This window comes from Schistocerca serialis, chromosome 5 (assembly GCF_023864345.2).
Source record: "Schistocerca serialis cubense isolate TAMUIC-IGC-003099 chromosome 5, iqSchSeri2.2, whole genome shotgun sequence".
Lineage (NCBI taxonomy): Eukaryota > Metazoa > Arthropoda > Insecta > Orthoptera > Acrididae > Schistocerca > Schistocerca serialis.
Window position 1 is genome coordinate 27,395,075 of NC_064642.1, and position 14,393 is coordinate 27,409,467.

At 41.4% G+C, this 14,393-nt stretch overlaps 2 protein-coding genes across 2 annotated transcripts in view; one reads left to right on the plus strand and one right to left on the minus strand.

The window, feature by feature from the left end:
• The window catches only part of LOC126481360 (dihydropteridine reductase), a 52,492-nt gene extending 42,185 nt beyond the window's left edge, over positions 1–10,307 (minus strand). The window contains exon 1 of the mRNA XM_050105058.1: positions 10,159–10,307. Coding sequence (XP_049961015.1) covers positions 10,159–10,302 — 144 coding nt within the window. The 5' untranslated portion in view covers positions 10,303–10,307. The remainder of the gene's footprint in view (positions 1–10,158) is intronic.
• The window catches only part of LOC126481720 (E3 ubiquitin-protein ligase Kcmf1-like), a 99,302-nt gene continuing 95,211 nt past the window's right edge, over positions 10,303–14,393 (plus strand). The window contains 1 exon segment of the mRNA XM_050105672.1: positions 10,303–10,489. Coding sequence (XP_049961629.1) covers positions 10,474–10,489 — 16 coding nt within the window. The 5' untranslated portion in view covers positions 10,303–10,473.

The window sequence follows — 14,393 nt, forward strand, 5'->3', positions numbered from 1 at the left end:
CATGAAAATGTGTCTCTTGTCCCTCAAGATTATCTCATAGTTCCTCGTCTGCTTGGAGCAGTTGGTTTTGGTGGAAGATGATTCTGTGGATCATATTCAAAGTCTTGTGTGGGGCAACGATCACTAGTATGTTACCCAGATGTTTACATGCCTGATGACTTGTACATGGTACAGCTGAAGTAGTTTTAATTGACAGCAATCCATTGTGAATTTTTCCTAATCATCTCAACTTCTCCAAATTTATCTTCAATATGCTCCACAAAACATACTGCCTTTGTCGCAGTAAAAGTAACCCCATTAGTTTGAGTACATATTAAGTATTGAACAAACTGTTTCACTCCTAGACGTCTGGCTTGTCCCTCTTCCTGTGGGATAGCCAGGGTAGAAAAAGCTGAAGAATTAAAATGTAAACAAACAAACAAACGCGCGCGCACACACACGCACGCGCAGAGAGAGAGAGAGAGAGAGAGAGAGAGAGAGAGAGAGAGAGAACAACAAAAATATCGTTGTCAGATCTATCATTCGATAAAAGGGACAAAAGCAGTGGAAATAATTAAAAGATGGCAGATACCCGCAGTGGCTGACTACTGGAATAAAAGGGGAGCACCATCCACTTTGCAAAACACTAAGTTCCAGCCTAAAAGATGAGCCCAGATTCTAGACATATCAAAAAATGAGATTATATATTAAAAAACAAAGATGCTGTGACTTACCAAATGAGAAAGCGCTGGTAGATAGAGACAATAAAAAACACACAAACACACATACAAATTTCAAGCTTTCGCAACCCACAGTTGCTTTATCAGGAAAGAGGGAAGGAGAGGGAAAGACGAAAGTATGTGGGTTTTAAGGGAGAGGGTAAGGAGTCATTCCAATCCCGGGAGCGGAAAGACTTACCTTAGGGGGAAAAAAGGGACAGGTATACACTCGCGTGCGCGCGCGCGCACACACACACATTTCCATCTGCACATATACAGACACAGTCTGTATGGGAGTTCCAAGTTATGCTGTTTAGACTATGTAATGCTCTAGTCACCTTCGAGCATATGATGGACTATCTGCTTCAGCACTTTAAATGGACAACTTATCTTTGCTATTCGAATGACGGTGTTTTCTCTTAACACATCAGAAAAACATCTAAGCCGCCTGATACAGACTGCAGGTCTGCAACTGTTCAGCTGGGCATAAGCTAAAACATAATAGTAAAAAAGTTGTATTTAAAATCAAAGGAAATTTTCCTTTGGGCCATTGAATCCCCCCCCCCCCCCCCCCCCCCCCCCCGCACGAGGAGAAATCAAACTATTTTCTTCTGGAGCAACTAACGTTAATTGGGGAAGTCTGCTACAAACAATTTTTAAGACTCATGGGGCATTCCATGTCATGTCATGTCAACCAGAGGTTGGCAATCTCCAATTTTGTTAAAACTTTTACTGTAGCTGCACACATATCTCAAAGGCAGTTCTGTAAAGTTTTAGCACAGGATTTGCTGTACTTTTGGCATTAAGGCCATCAATTTGGAGGTCACTTGGCCAATGAGTGTATTATTACGATTAAATCATCATGTTCGACAACTGTTTACAAGTTGACTATTGTAATGAGAAACATGCAAATTGGTGTTTCTACTTCAGTTTTGTTGCCATATTCAAATAAAGCATGGACAAGATCAAAGAGATAGCATATTTTTGCCAGTTGCTGCTCAAAGTGGCAAAAACTTACCATACTCATGCCACCACAGTTTCAACGATTGATATCTTCAGTCTGAAACATTTTTATATTAAGATAAGTTTCTCTGATCAAGAAAGTTCATGTTAGACCACATGATAAATATTAACTATTAAGCTTTTTTAGTTATTAAAATATTTGGGCCTAAACTGATTATCTTCAATTTAATAGTCACATTTGATAATGGTCAGGGTCAAATATCTTGGAATGGCAGTCAAATTTTTTTTTCTAACTGGTTCAATTAGAAAGACCAGATTTTTGTCTCTTAACGACTCATTTTCACTAGTTTGTTTCTTTTGTGTAATGGATAATATTTTGCTTCAAAGATAAGCAAGTTTATTGTGGTAAGTGCATACTAGATGTAAATGGATGTATGAGAGTCTACTTACTTTTACGGCCATATAAACTGGAATTTAAATAAAATCATTAAAAATAAACTGAGGCCCATCACTACATTGTGAAGCAACAAAGCCATCATCTGAAGTTGATCAAAGACAATTTGAAAATGGCAGAAATTGTTTTTAATGGATTTCACAGAAAACTATTAATTTGTGTTGCAAGATGCTTCGCATTCCTTCCACTGAGAAATTTGCCAGGCGAGTTTACACCCACTCGTACTTTATTACAGAGGTGCAGAAGATATCCAAAATATGAACATTTGCACATTCAGGGATTCCCTCAGGCATGAAACTGTGGCAGTGTGTGTGGCCGATTGAGCACATACACACTACAATTAGGGAAATTCACTCTTTATATTATTTGTTGTAAGAAAGTTTTGGTAAAACTTAAATACTACTGGATTAGCAGAATTCATTCACCAAAAAACACCGAGTTGTCGATAGGCATACACAAAAAGAAAAAATCCTATTACGTGCTGCAGTAAAATGCACATGCGCTCGTGCGCTCTCTCTCTCTCTCTCTCTCTCTCTCTCTCTCTCTCTCTCTCTCTCTCTCACACACACACACACACACACACACACGACATTACACAGTGCCTGCATTTTGGCAGGTGGACTGGTGGTGTGATGGGGATAGTATCAGATGCGGTGGATAGAAGGAGAGGCAGGCAGAGGAGGATTAATGGAGGGCGGCTAGGGGTTCGGGGAGAGGCTGCTGGTTTGCCAGGAAGGAATGTGGGGAGGGAGAGGTAACAGGTATACATGATATGCATGTGCTGCATGACTGTAGGAGGCAGTGAGTGGGTAGGAGTACACACTGTAGTTGACGTGGGAACATGAATTGGGATGGGGTGGCAGGATGGAGGAAGGGGAAACTGTTGGGTGGAGAGTGCAGGGACATTGGGTTACCTGAGACAGAGGCCAGGACAATATCATTACAGGAGCAGAGGATGTGTTGAGAGGATAACTCCCATCTGTGTAGTTCAGAGGAGTGGGTGCTGGAGGGAAGGATCAAGATGGCCTGGGTTGTAAACCAGCCATCGAAATTGAGCATGTTGTGCTATCAGGTGTTCAACTTTGTTCTTGGCAGCAGTTTGGCAGTGGCCATGCTGGTTGGTAGTCATACCAACATAGAAAGCTGTGCAGTGTTTGTACCACAGTTGGTATACGGCAGGGCTGCTTTCACAGGTGGCAATGGCCTCTGATAGGGTAGCATAAGCCTGTGGCAGTTGGAGTAGGAGAAGCTGAGTAGATGGATGGAGCAGGTCTTGCGCTTTGGTCTGCCATAGGGATATCATCCCTGTGGCAAGGGGTTGGAAGTGGCAGTGGCAGTGGCACAGGGATGGACTACGATGTTGTGAAGGTTTTGTGGGTGACAGAACACCACTTTAGGAAGTGTGGAAAGGATATCGGGGTGGATGTCCCCCATTTCAGTGCATAAAGAGAGAAGGCCCTGGCGAAGGATATGGTCCAGTTACTACAGTCCAGGGTGACATTGAGTGTCGAGGTCCCCATTATTTTGTAGCTGATTCTTGTGTGTGTGTGTGTGTGTGTGTGTGTGTGGAGAAATTTGCTTGTGCACTAGGTTTTGGGGACGGGGGTACTGCCTGTCTTGTGAAGGTCTTCATAATGTCTTCAGTATAATGGGCAAGGGAGTTTGCATCACTGCAGATATATCATCCATGGGTGGCTAGGCTGTATGGGAGGCATTTTTTGGTCGGGAAATTTTGGTATGGTTTTGTTTTGCTTTAGGGCACAAAAAAACAACTGGGGTTATACGCGCCCAAATCAAAACTATAGAACACGAAGACAGAGAGGAGTTAAAAAACGACTATACTTCAGTCCCAATGGACATAAGAGAAGTCAGCTAAAAACAGGGACATGGAGACAGGGCTAAGAAAGCAACCATACAGAAACGGAGGTCCAAAACTAAAAATTAAATGGCCTCCACCATATTGCTTTAGCAGATAAAACGTAAAACGCGGTCGACAGCCCACGCGTCATTTGCTAAAACAACCGATAACTCAGTCGGCAAACACAAGCGGGAACATTAACGGTTAAAAAATGGGCATTCCGTCAGGAAGTGGTGGCCATCTAAAATTTGGGCGCAATGTGTACGAAGTGGCGTGGTAGCGCCACTTATCAAATGACGATGGCTAAAAAGGCAGTACCCAATACACAGCCCAGTTGAAATGGCCTCCTCCCGGCAGGAGGGCCGAGAGGTGGTTGCCCAAGCTGCTGGGAGAGGCTTAATAAGCTGGAGCTTATTCCCGTGGCGGGTGGACCATTGGCGATCCCAAAGGGACAACACCTCCTGACACTGCAACACAGAGATCATCAGAGGGAATATAGGAACTAGCGGGCTCAGGTACGAGGACTGTAGCCTTGGCAGCAGCCTCATTTCCTGGCACACCGACATGACCAGGGACCTACATAAACATCACAGTGGCTCTAACAAGAGTGAGTAAGTGACAGTTTTCCTGGACCCACTACACTAAGAGACGGATGGTGTACAGTGCACATAGCCTTTGAAGGGCACTGAGAGGGTCTGAGTAGAGGACACAATTGAAAAGTCTGTGTCACCGGATGTACTCGTAGCCAGATACAGGGTGAAGAGCTTGGCTGTAAATACTGAGCAGTGTGCCGGAAGCCGATATCTAAAGACATAGGTGCTAATGACGAAGGCACACCCGACCCCATGGTCAGTCCGAGAGCCATCAGTGCATACAAAGATACTATCATGAAGTTCCATGAGAAGGTCGTGAAACTGAAGGCGATAGAGCGAGGCTGGAATACTGTCCTAAGTAAGAGAATGAAGGCCAAGGTTAACATGGGCTGCTTCACAAAGCCAACGTGGTGAAGGGTTCACACCCACTGGGAAAGTTGCAGGTAGTATGAAGTTAAGTCACCGTAGCAAGTGCCGAAAGCGGACTCCAGAAGGTAACAGAGAAGAGGGATGCGCCCCATACTGGCGATCAAAGGAATCATCGAAGGAGGCATAGGATGGGTGGCCACACATGGCAGACAAACGGTATGCATACCTGCTGAGAAGAAAGTCACAGCGGTAGGACAGTGGTAGTTCAGCAGCTTCTGCATACAGACCGTCAACCGGGCTAGTGTAAAAGGTACCAGTCGCCAAACGGATGCCACAATGGTGGATAGTGCTGAGATCGCGTAAGAGGGATGGACATGCAGATGCATAAACAAAGCACCATTGAGGACATAGGACACTGAGCAGCCACGAAGAGTGAGCTGCCAGATAAGACACATGGGAGGACCAAGAGTGTTTCCTATCTACTATGAACCCCAGGGATTTTGTAGTTTCAATGAACGGAAGGGCAACAGGCCAAAGATGTAAAGACGGTGGGCGAAACCAACTGCGCCGCCTGAAATTCATACAGATGGTTTTGTCAGTGGAAAAACGGAAGCCACTGTCGATGCTCCAGGAGTAAAGACGATCACAACATTGTTCCAGATACTGCTCAGTGAGACAGGTCCAAAGACAACTGCAATAGATGGAAAAATCATCAACAAAAAGGGAGCCCAAGATGCCCGGCGGGAGACAGGCCATTATAGGGTTAGTGGCGATAGCAAAGAGGACAATGCTCAGGACGGAACCCTGAGGCACACCATTTTCCTGGATAAAGGTGTCCGACAAGGCAGAACCCACATGCACCTTAAAAACTCTGACTTTTAAAAATTCCTGAAGGAAACAGGGCAGGTGGCCACGGGAGCCCCATGTGAAAAGAGTACGGAGGATACCAGTTCTCCAGCAGGTGTCCACGATAACATCGTCTGCTACTGTCAGGCCGGATTTGGTGAATGGATCTTGGTTCCGGAAGGGGTGAAACAGATAAAAGAACTAGAGAATGAAATCCAGCTAGGTTTTTTGGTATCCCAAAGAATGTAATGACACTTTACACACATCCGTTTGTAATGACTGCATTTCGCCATCATAGGATGACGGTTAAATACGCGGGGAGCACATCTCCGTGCGCGAATTGCGTTGCGGCACGCATCAGTCCACCAAGGGAGTGGGACACGGCTTGGTAAAGAGGAAGTGTGAGGAATGGAACATTCCACAGCAGTAAGGATAATGTTTGTGAGAGATTCCATGTGGTAATCACAACTGGGGAAATCTTTTCTTCGAAGGTCGCCAGGGAAGAGTACAGCCGCCAGTCAGCCTTAGTAAGCTGCCATTTCGGTGTACAAACAGGTGGGGTAGGAGTCAGTAGTGGGATAGCACATGGGAAATGGTCACTCGAGTGGGCATCAGAAAGAATGGACCACTCAAGATGATGGGCAAGCTGGGCACTGCAGAAAGATAGATCCAAATGGGAATAGGTGAGCTGGAAGTTGGAAAGGACAGTGGGTGCTCCAGTATTAAAGCAGAAGAGGTTGAGCTGATTAAGATCAGCCAAGGTGGCACCTCTCTGACAGTTTCTGGGAGACCCCCAAATGGGAAGATGCGCATTAAAGTCGCTGAGTAGCAGAAATGGGGGAGATAGCTGCCCAATAAGCTGAAGGATGTCTGCCCTGGTGACATCAAATGATGGACATAAATGGTACAGAGGGAAAAGGTCAGGTGGGGAAGAAAAGGTGAACTGCAACAGCTTGCAGATGGGTAGTCAGGAAGATGGGTTGACTATGAATGTCATCCTATATGAGCAGCACGACGCCCCCATGAGATGGAATGCCAACCTCAGGGGAAGGTCAAAACGAACCAGCAAGAAATGTGAAAGCTCAAAGCGGTCATGAGGGCGCAATTTCATTTCCTGGAGGCAGAGTACAAGGGGACGCTGTGATGCTAAAAGCAGTCGTAAATCCTCTTTGTGGGACCGAAGGCCGTGAACATTCCACTGGAGGAGAGTCATGATGTTGGTGCAGAAATGATGGCAGCTATCAAAATGCAGGAACTGTTGGTGGTTATTAGGTTTAATGTGGACAGAGTTGCGGATGGAGTCATCAGCGAGACGGAGGTCTATGTCCAAGAACATGGCATGCTGTATAGAAGAGGACCACTCGAAGTGAATGGGAAATAAGTGGTGAAGTCAAAATCTATCATCAATGAACCTGAATCAGACCAGGGGTTGAGGGTCCTGTCACAGGCTTATCTTACCCCATCAGTAGCCGAACCACCTGTGAAAGCAGCCATGTCATACACAAGCTCTGCTGCAATCATTGGACCAGCTGTCAACCTGAATGAGTAGTCAAGGCCAAGAGCATAGTGGACCACTCTATGGCACAACACGCACCTGCTGAACATAACATGTTCAATTTCAATGGCTGCTTCACAACCCAGGCCATCTGGATCCTTCCCTCCAGCAGCAGCTTCTCTGCACTACACAGATGGAGTTATGCTTACAACAGATCCTCCACTCCCATAATTTTCCTGGCCTCAATCAATGGCAACTCATTGTTCCTGCACCCTCCACCCAACAGTCTCCCCTGCCTCCATCCAGTCAACCCCTCCCAATTCATATCCCACATTGCTATTTGTGTGTGCTGCTCCCAAACATCTCTGACAATTGTGCATCACATGCCTAGCCCACATACCTGCCATCCCTCCCTGCCACATTCTAACTGGAAAACTGCCTAGCCGGTCTGCCTCCCTCTGAGCTGATAGCCACCCACCCCCAATCCCTCTTCCTGCCTCCTCCTCCTATCAGCCCCACCCAACGTAACCCACCACCCTACACAACCAGTCCATCTGCCAAAATGCGTTACAGGTACTGTCAATCCAGCCAGCACCATGTAAGGGCATAGGTTCATGAGTGTGTGTATTTACTTTTACTCCAGCTCATGAAAGGATTACTCCGAAAGCTAGCAAGTTTTCTTCCTCTCTGTGTACGCCTATATACAACTCAATGCTTCTGCTTTTCAATGAGTGGTCTCCTAGAATGCAAAAGTAATTATGTTCAGGGTCAGTAATTATTTTTAGTGTGGGTTCTGTCGTCCAACACAAAAATCTAATGAACAATATCTTATGTAATCATGCAAATGATTTTGTGAGCAACACTGAATAGAAATTCTTTGGGACATACCATGGTAAATTACCATGTGATGGAATTGGTGCAACAGCAAAAGCCTTCAGTGATATATATGTCATTTGTTCATATTTTGTGATGAGAACATGCATGGAAACAAGTTGCTGTTTGTTGAAGGGGCTGAAGTTGATACTGTAAAATTGGCTCAAAAGGAAAGGTTTGAAAATGGCAAAACCTTTTTTGGAACAAGAGGTTATCACCAATCTGTACCAACAGATTTTTAAAAAACCAATTTTTATCGGCAAAGTTTCAAACGATACAGCATCTTTTATAGCTAACTTTGATCAGTCTATCAGAAGCTGCTTTGTAGAAAACATTTTTAATCTCCAACCTGGACAATAGGTAGCCTGTATTTATGAGAATAAATGGTGAATTAGGAACATCTATGACTTATCACTTTAATAGAATAATGTGCTAAGAGACTTCATGCATCCCGAGGGCCCTGCATGTTTGTTCTGTTGGCCAGATAGAAAAGACTATTGCTGGGTTTCAGAGCAACACATTATTGCCAACACTCCTGCTCCATCCACAACAATGATGGAATGCCAGTACAAGTTCCCTGTGCAAACTGTCTCAAAATCGAACAAAACTTCAAATCAAATCAATACTACAGAGTAACTCAGGCTTCAAAACCTGATCAACCCAGCAGTGGGCTTGAAAACCTGATCAGAAACACTGTAACAGACTTGGGAACCTGATAAAGTGACCCAATTCAGGCTAAGGAACCCGTAAGAAGAGACATACCTATGACTATTCCTGTATAGCTACAGAGCTACTAACAATTTTTCTAAATTGATAGTAGCAAAGCTATCATGGACCAACTCCATTTTCCCATTTACATGGCACTGAAAATTAAATGATTCTTATGGATCCATTTGTATCAAACATGTGTTTATAATTCGACGAAGTCACTTGCCTTTGAAGCTAAGTGAACAATCTTGAAATTAATATTCATCATGTGGTCTAATATCAGCTGTCTTGATAGATAACCGAATATCGTGACAAAAAAAAGTTTTAGGCTGGAATATCAATGGTTGAAACTGGGGTGGTCACGTATTTGTTTTTCTCGAACTTTGAGCAACAGTTGTGGAACATTTGTCACCTCACTGACCTCATCCTTGTTATATTTGAACATGGCGCCAATAGTTGGGTAGAAACAGCAAGTTACAGATTTCGCACTGCAAAAGTTAAGTGTTAAAAGGGCTGTCAAACTTGATTAATTATTCACGATAATACTCTCATCGTCTGTCTTCAAGCTAATGGCGCTGGTGCCAGCATACAGCATATGGTAAAAGTTTTAACAAAATCTGAGATAGCCAGACGGAAACTATTTCTAAAATTGGGTGATTTGACGTGAAATGATGGGTAGGCTACAGATAAGCACGTATGAAATGACACTCATCAGTTTTCAGCAATCGTGTGATTGAACTAAACGTTCGTATAATTTAACGTAACCATTACGCGAAACATGTAAAATTCAAAGTTCACGAATTTGGCAGACTAACACATTTAGCGGATTAATTCGAATTGCCTAAATTGGCATACAATTTTCTAATACACGCATATCAATGGGACAGCATTAATAGGGCACCTTCCGCTCATTATGGGCAGATATTCGATACATTTCTAAAATTTTGCTTCCAATTCAGGAAGTCTTACATGGTATAAATTTAGCAACCACAATTCTATCCGTATGCGAGGCTGCAACACCTGCTCAGAAAGATCAGAGACGTTTCAACGGCGACATACCATAGAGCTCTTGGCTATTCATGGTCTTCTATCGCTAATTTGGAAAACAACTGGATGTACCTAGTAATTTTTTTAATTATTATTTTTTTTTTTTTTTGAGCCATCGAATGCAATGTGGATACGCTTTCTACATCCAGCAAGAGTGGCTCCTCACAGAAAATATCTCTTGTAAGTATCTTCACGAATCTATATGATCTTCATATTCTAAACATAGTTATATAATTAAGAAAGTGAGTGTTTACCCATTTTTGAGCTTTAAAATGTTGAACACAAGCCGCGCCAAGAGCGCCTTTTCCTCCGTAAACGAAAACACGTCCAATCCTTTCAGCCATTTCTCCTCTGTGATTCCGTATGGAATGATGGGACACAAATTCGTGTGACGTCATTATGGCCTAGTTGAGGGTTAGGTTTAGAGATGGGGCTATATTGAGAAATTTTCGTCGATGGGACTGTGCTGATGAATATATATTTGTATACGTAGATATTATCGATAGCGTAGAATCCAAGGAATTCACTAAGGGCAGGTAAAATTAGGAGGGCTTCGAGCACTCTCTGAAATGTCCCGACATGAAGGTGAGTGATACTGTATCACAGGTCAGAGAACAGGGTTTATTCCTCCTGTGGACTTATTATAATAACGGCGTGACCTGCTACTGTATTTTAACATCGAATAAACATTGCGGGATTTTTTTCGCCAGAATAAAGTCTCTTTCTTAAGGCGTTTCGTACTTCGAACAGTAACTTTGCAGGTTTTCGTATTGACACGCAGAATGATGTGTAAATTTGTAGTGAAGTGTGAACTGCCGTAGGCACTTATTAGAAATAATCTTGAAAATGTTACAGCCCATCTGAAAATTTCTTTGTTGAGATAAAATGTGATGACCTCCCTTTCACTAGTAATTTGAACACGTCATAATGGAGACAACGTTTATCCTGGTTGCGAGCGAGATTGTGAGAATATATGAGCTGCATTGCGTGCGAATTGCTGCTACAGTATGCCAGTCTGCTGTCTAGTGCATTTAAATGTTAATGTCATAAATGATGTTTTATATGATCTGTACAAAGTGTGAGCACTCAGTGGCTGTTCCCCGAACTCGATAGCGCAACCAGTAGTTTACACAGATCCACCTCGGACTGCATTCATTTTCTTTGTAATTTTTTGCCCATATTTACGTTTACATGACGTTCATTCCACTTCATTACTGTCTGTTGTCAAGTTGTTATTACGAGTAAGAGCTGTTTGAATATGGTTTACTAATGTCTTTGCGCTCTTAAAAGTTTGTTGTACTATGGAAAATGTTTGTTTACTAAGTTAATAAAGTATAATATTGTATATCATGCAGTCTCTTTAATTGGTAAAACAGTTTTTGTGTAAATATTTTGATGTTCGTAAAATGATAGTATATTTTCTTATTTTTACATTATGTAATTGGAAGGTGGCAGATATGCGGAGAAACTTGGAAGATATAACTTGCTCAGTGCTATTTTCTGTACAAAGTTATATTTCCAGAATTGAAAAAAAATATTGTCCAGCTATTGACAGCTGTACTGTTTACATCAAAATCCTCCAATTTATGCTAGATATTGATATTGTGGCTGGAAATGATAGCTTCCCTTCCTGTTGTTACCTGCTGATAATGAAAATGCTCTCATACTAGGGTGACAGTTCTGCATTCACAGGATGTCTTCGGCGAAGTCTTTTTTCCACAAAGAATTTTCACTTAAAAAAAAAAAGTTACTACATGTAAATAAAGGTGCACTAAGACTGTTATGCTTAACACTATTTGCACCTGGCAGACTTATTACACAAAAGTAAATTAAAATGTATGTTCAGAAACTTGCTTCTGTAACACCACACCACCATGAAAATGTAGTTTGTATGGTAAAGGTGAAGAAAAGGTCACATTATTTCAGCCCTTTCCAAACATAATGAACTAGTATACTTGTGATTTTAAACCCAACTAAAATATGTAGTATATAATATTATAATTTTTGTTGCCTTGATGTACTCTCTCATGCAGTATGTTCTTTTCCATAATTTTCTTTTTCAAGGCTGTGGTGGCTTTAACAGCATAACATTACAAAGGAAATGTGTTTTGTAAGAATTCTGTGCCTACTTTCTACCAAAACAAAAACTGTATACGACCCATGTATAAAACTGAATAGGCCTAGTTACTTTTGAAACACTCTGAAGTAAAAGCGATTTGGATAAATGGTACAAAAGATGCAGAAAAGGAAATATTCTCAGAACCCTTAGTCAAGGTTCACATAATTTCTTAAAGAACTTGGTCTTTGTCGTACAGAGTAAATTTTGTTGGAGTATAAAGACCCATGACACCTAATCCTCAGCAGTCAGTCATTCAGTCCCTGTCAAGTTGAACAGTCAGGATCCTGCTTGTTATTCGCATCTAAATAATTGGTAGAAACCCAATTGTTCAACATGACAACACCTAGCTGAGAAAGCCTGAAGGATTCTGTTCCTGTTTTGTGTGGGCTTGGTGTAGTTTGGAAGCTTACAATACTAGAAGAAAAAATGACGTTCATTACTCAACATTACGGTTGTCTTTAGCACAGAAACGGGTATACAATGCTGCAACAAAAATTTTTGACCACTTACCCAGTGATATAAAATGTCTGACAGCGAGATAAAATTTGAAAATAAATTGAAAAAAAGTTTCTCCTTGACAACTCCTTTTTATTCTGTAGAAGAATTAAATCTATGTTTGTAACATGTAAAAGGTGGTGGGTAAGAATTGCTAACTTAATCTGTTATCTTGTTTTCATTTCAGGAGTGGGGGGAATTATATAGTGACGTTTAGAGTACAAATAGATTAATTTTCAATATGAATTTAAAATGACTCGTTCCACATCGTGATTATTTATTGTGCAAAATGGAACATGAAAGTAACTTAACTTATAGATTCTAATTGTGGTGTTCTGTTATTTGCATCTACTGTAGGCCTGTTTTGCATTGGTTTCAACGTATGACAGATAAAGAGGAATTTTCAGTACTAGTTTACGGCTTTGATCAATGATGTGCAACAAATGTCATAAACATGGCGACTATAATGTGATATCGGCAACAATTATCCCCCCCCCCCCCCCCCCCAATGGCTGTGTTAGAAATCAATCTGTCACCACAACCAGGTTTTTTGCTTTCACACGTGTTGGCTTAGCCAACTGACAACCAAACAGTGACAGTACACACCAGAAAGTGACATCACATTACCATTATGTCATTGGTTGAAGCCAGTTAAGTACTGAATATTCCTTTTGACCCAGAATAACTTTTGTTTGGTGTTTCTGTTTTTAGTACATTGTTGTCCTATTTCTTCACCCAACAGTAATTGTTTATTAATGACAGTCTTGTTAGCTGTTGTCTTTGTTCTTTGTATTTGGCGAGCTTAAAGAGAACCAATTGTAAAAGAAGATACTGGAAGGAAGAGGGAGGTTCTATACTTAAGATTGCATATTGTCATTTTCCCACATTTCAGTTAGAAGTCAGCACTTGGTATTTAGACATTTTGTGTTGTCCTGGAAGACTCTCAATAAACATTTTTTATATGTGGTACGTTCAAGTTTTTCCAGGGTTGCAGTAAATAAGCTGCAGAAAATGGTGTACTTAATTCCTGAAATGGACTCCTTTGTCTGATAGACTATACAGTGTTCTTAACTTGATACTATCTAAAAGTTGAACGGTTTACTCATATGTCGTAACATACCAGTACCTGCACATAGTTAGATATTTATAACTGTTTGAAATGTGACTTGATGAAATTCTAGTAAATGTTATCTGTTTAACTCATGTGCACATTTTGTTCTGTTAATGCAGTCTATCTAAGTTTGTTGTTTTTCTTATATTCAATTTGATTTATATTCAGGCTAAACAGAAACCTTCCTCTTATATTGCATTCAGTGTTAAATAATTCCAGTGAGACCATCGAAGCAAAGTTGTTTCTTCGTTTGTGTTTTTCCAGTAAGTCTACAGGATATGTCAATGTAGTCTCACTAATTATAGCTGTTTATTTCAAGTCAGTATCTGCTAAATATTTTTTCAATAATTCATCTATCTGCTTTTCTGTGAAAATACTGTAGTAATTTTATTTTAGTCCTAAAATTATAAACTATTTCACTGTTACATTTTAGATGAGTGACTGAATCCATAAGTCTGTCTAGGCATGCTGCCGTGTTTGATGTGGAAGTAAATGGCACACACCAAGCTGGGAAACTAGAACAAAAATATTTGCATATGTAGTTTTTTGGGACTAATATAACATTTGAAACAGTTTTAAACTGAATGTAATGTTTGCTGGGATAAGTCTGCGTAACCAGAGATAAACTTTCTGTTTAGACAGCCTGTATCATATACTGAACACGTCTAGGAACATAACTGCCTGGTCCCAGAGCACTTTTCCACCACTCATGTCATTTTGATCTGCAACATTCCCAGTACCATCTCACTCAATCCTCGAAGTGG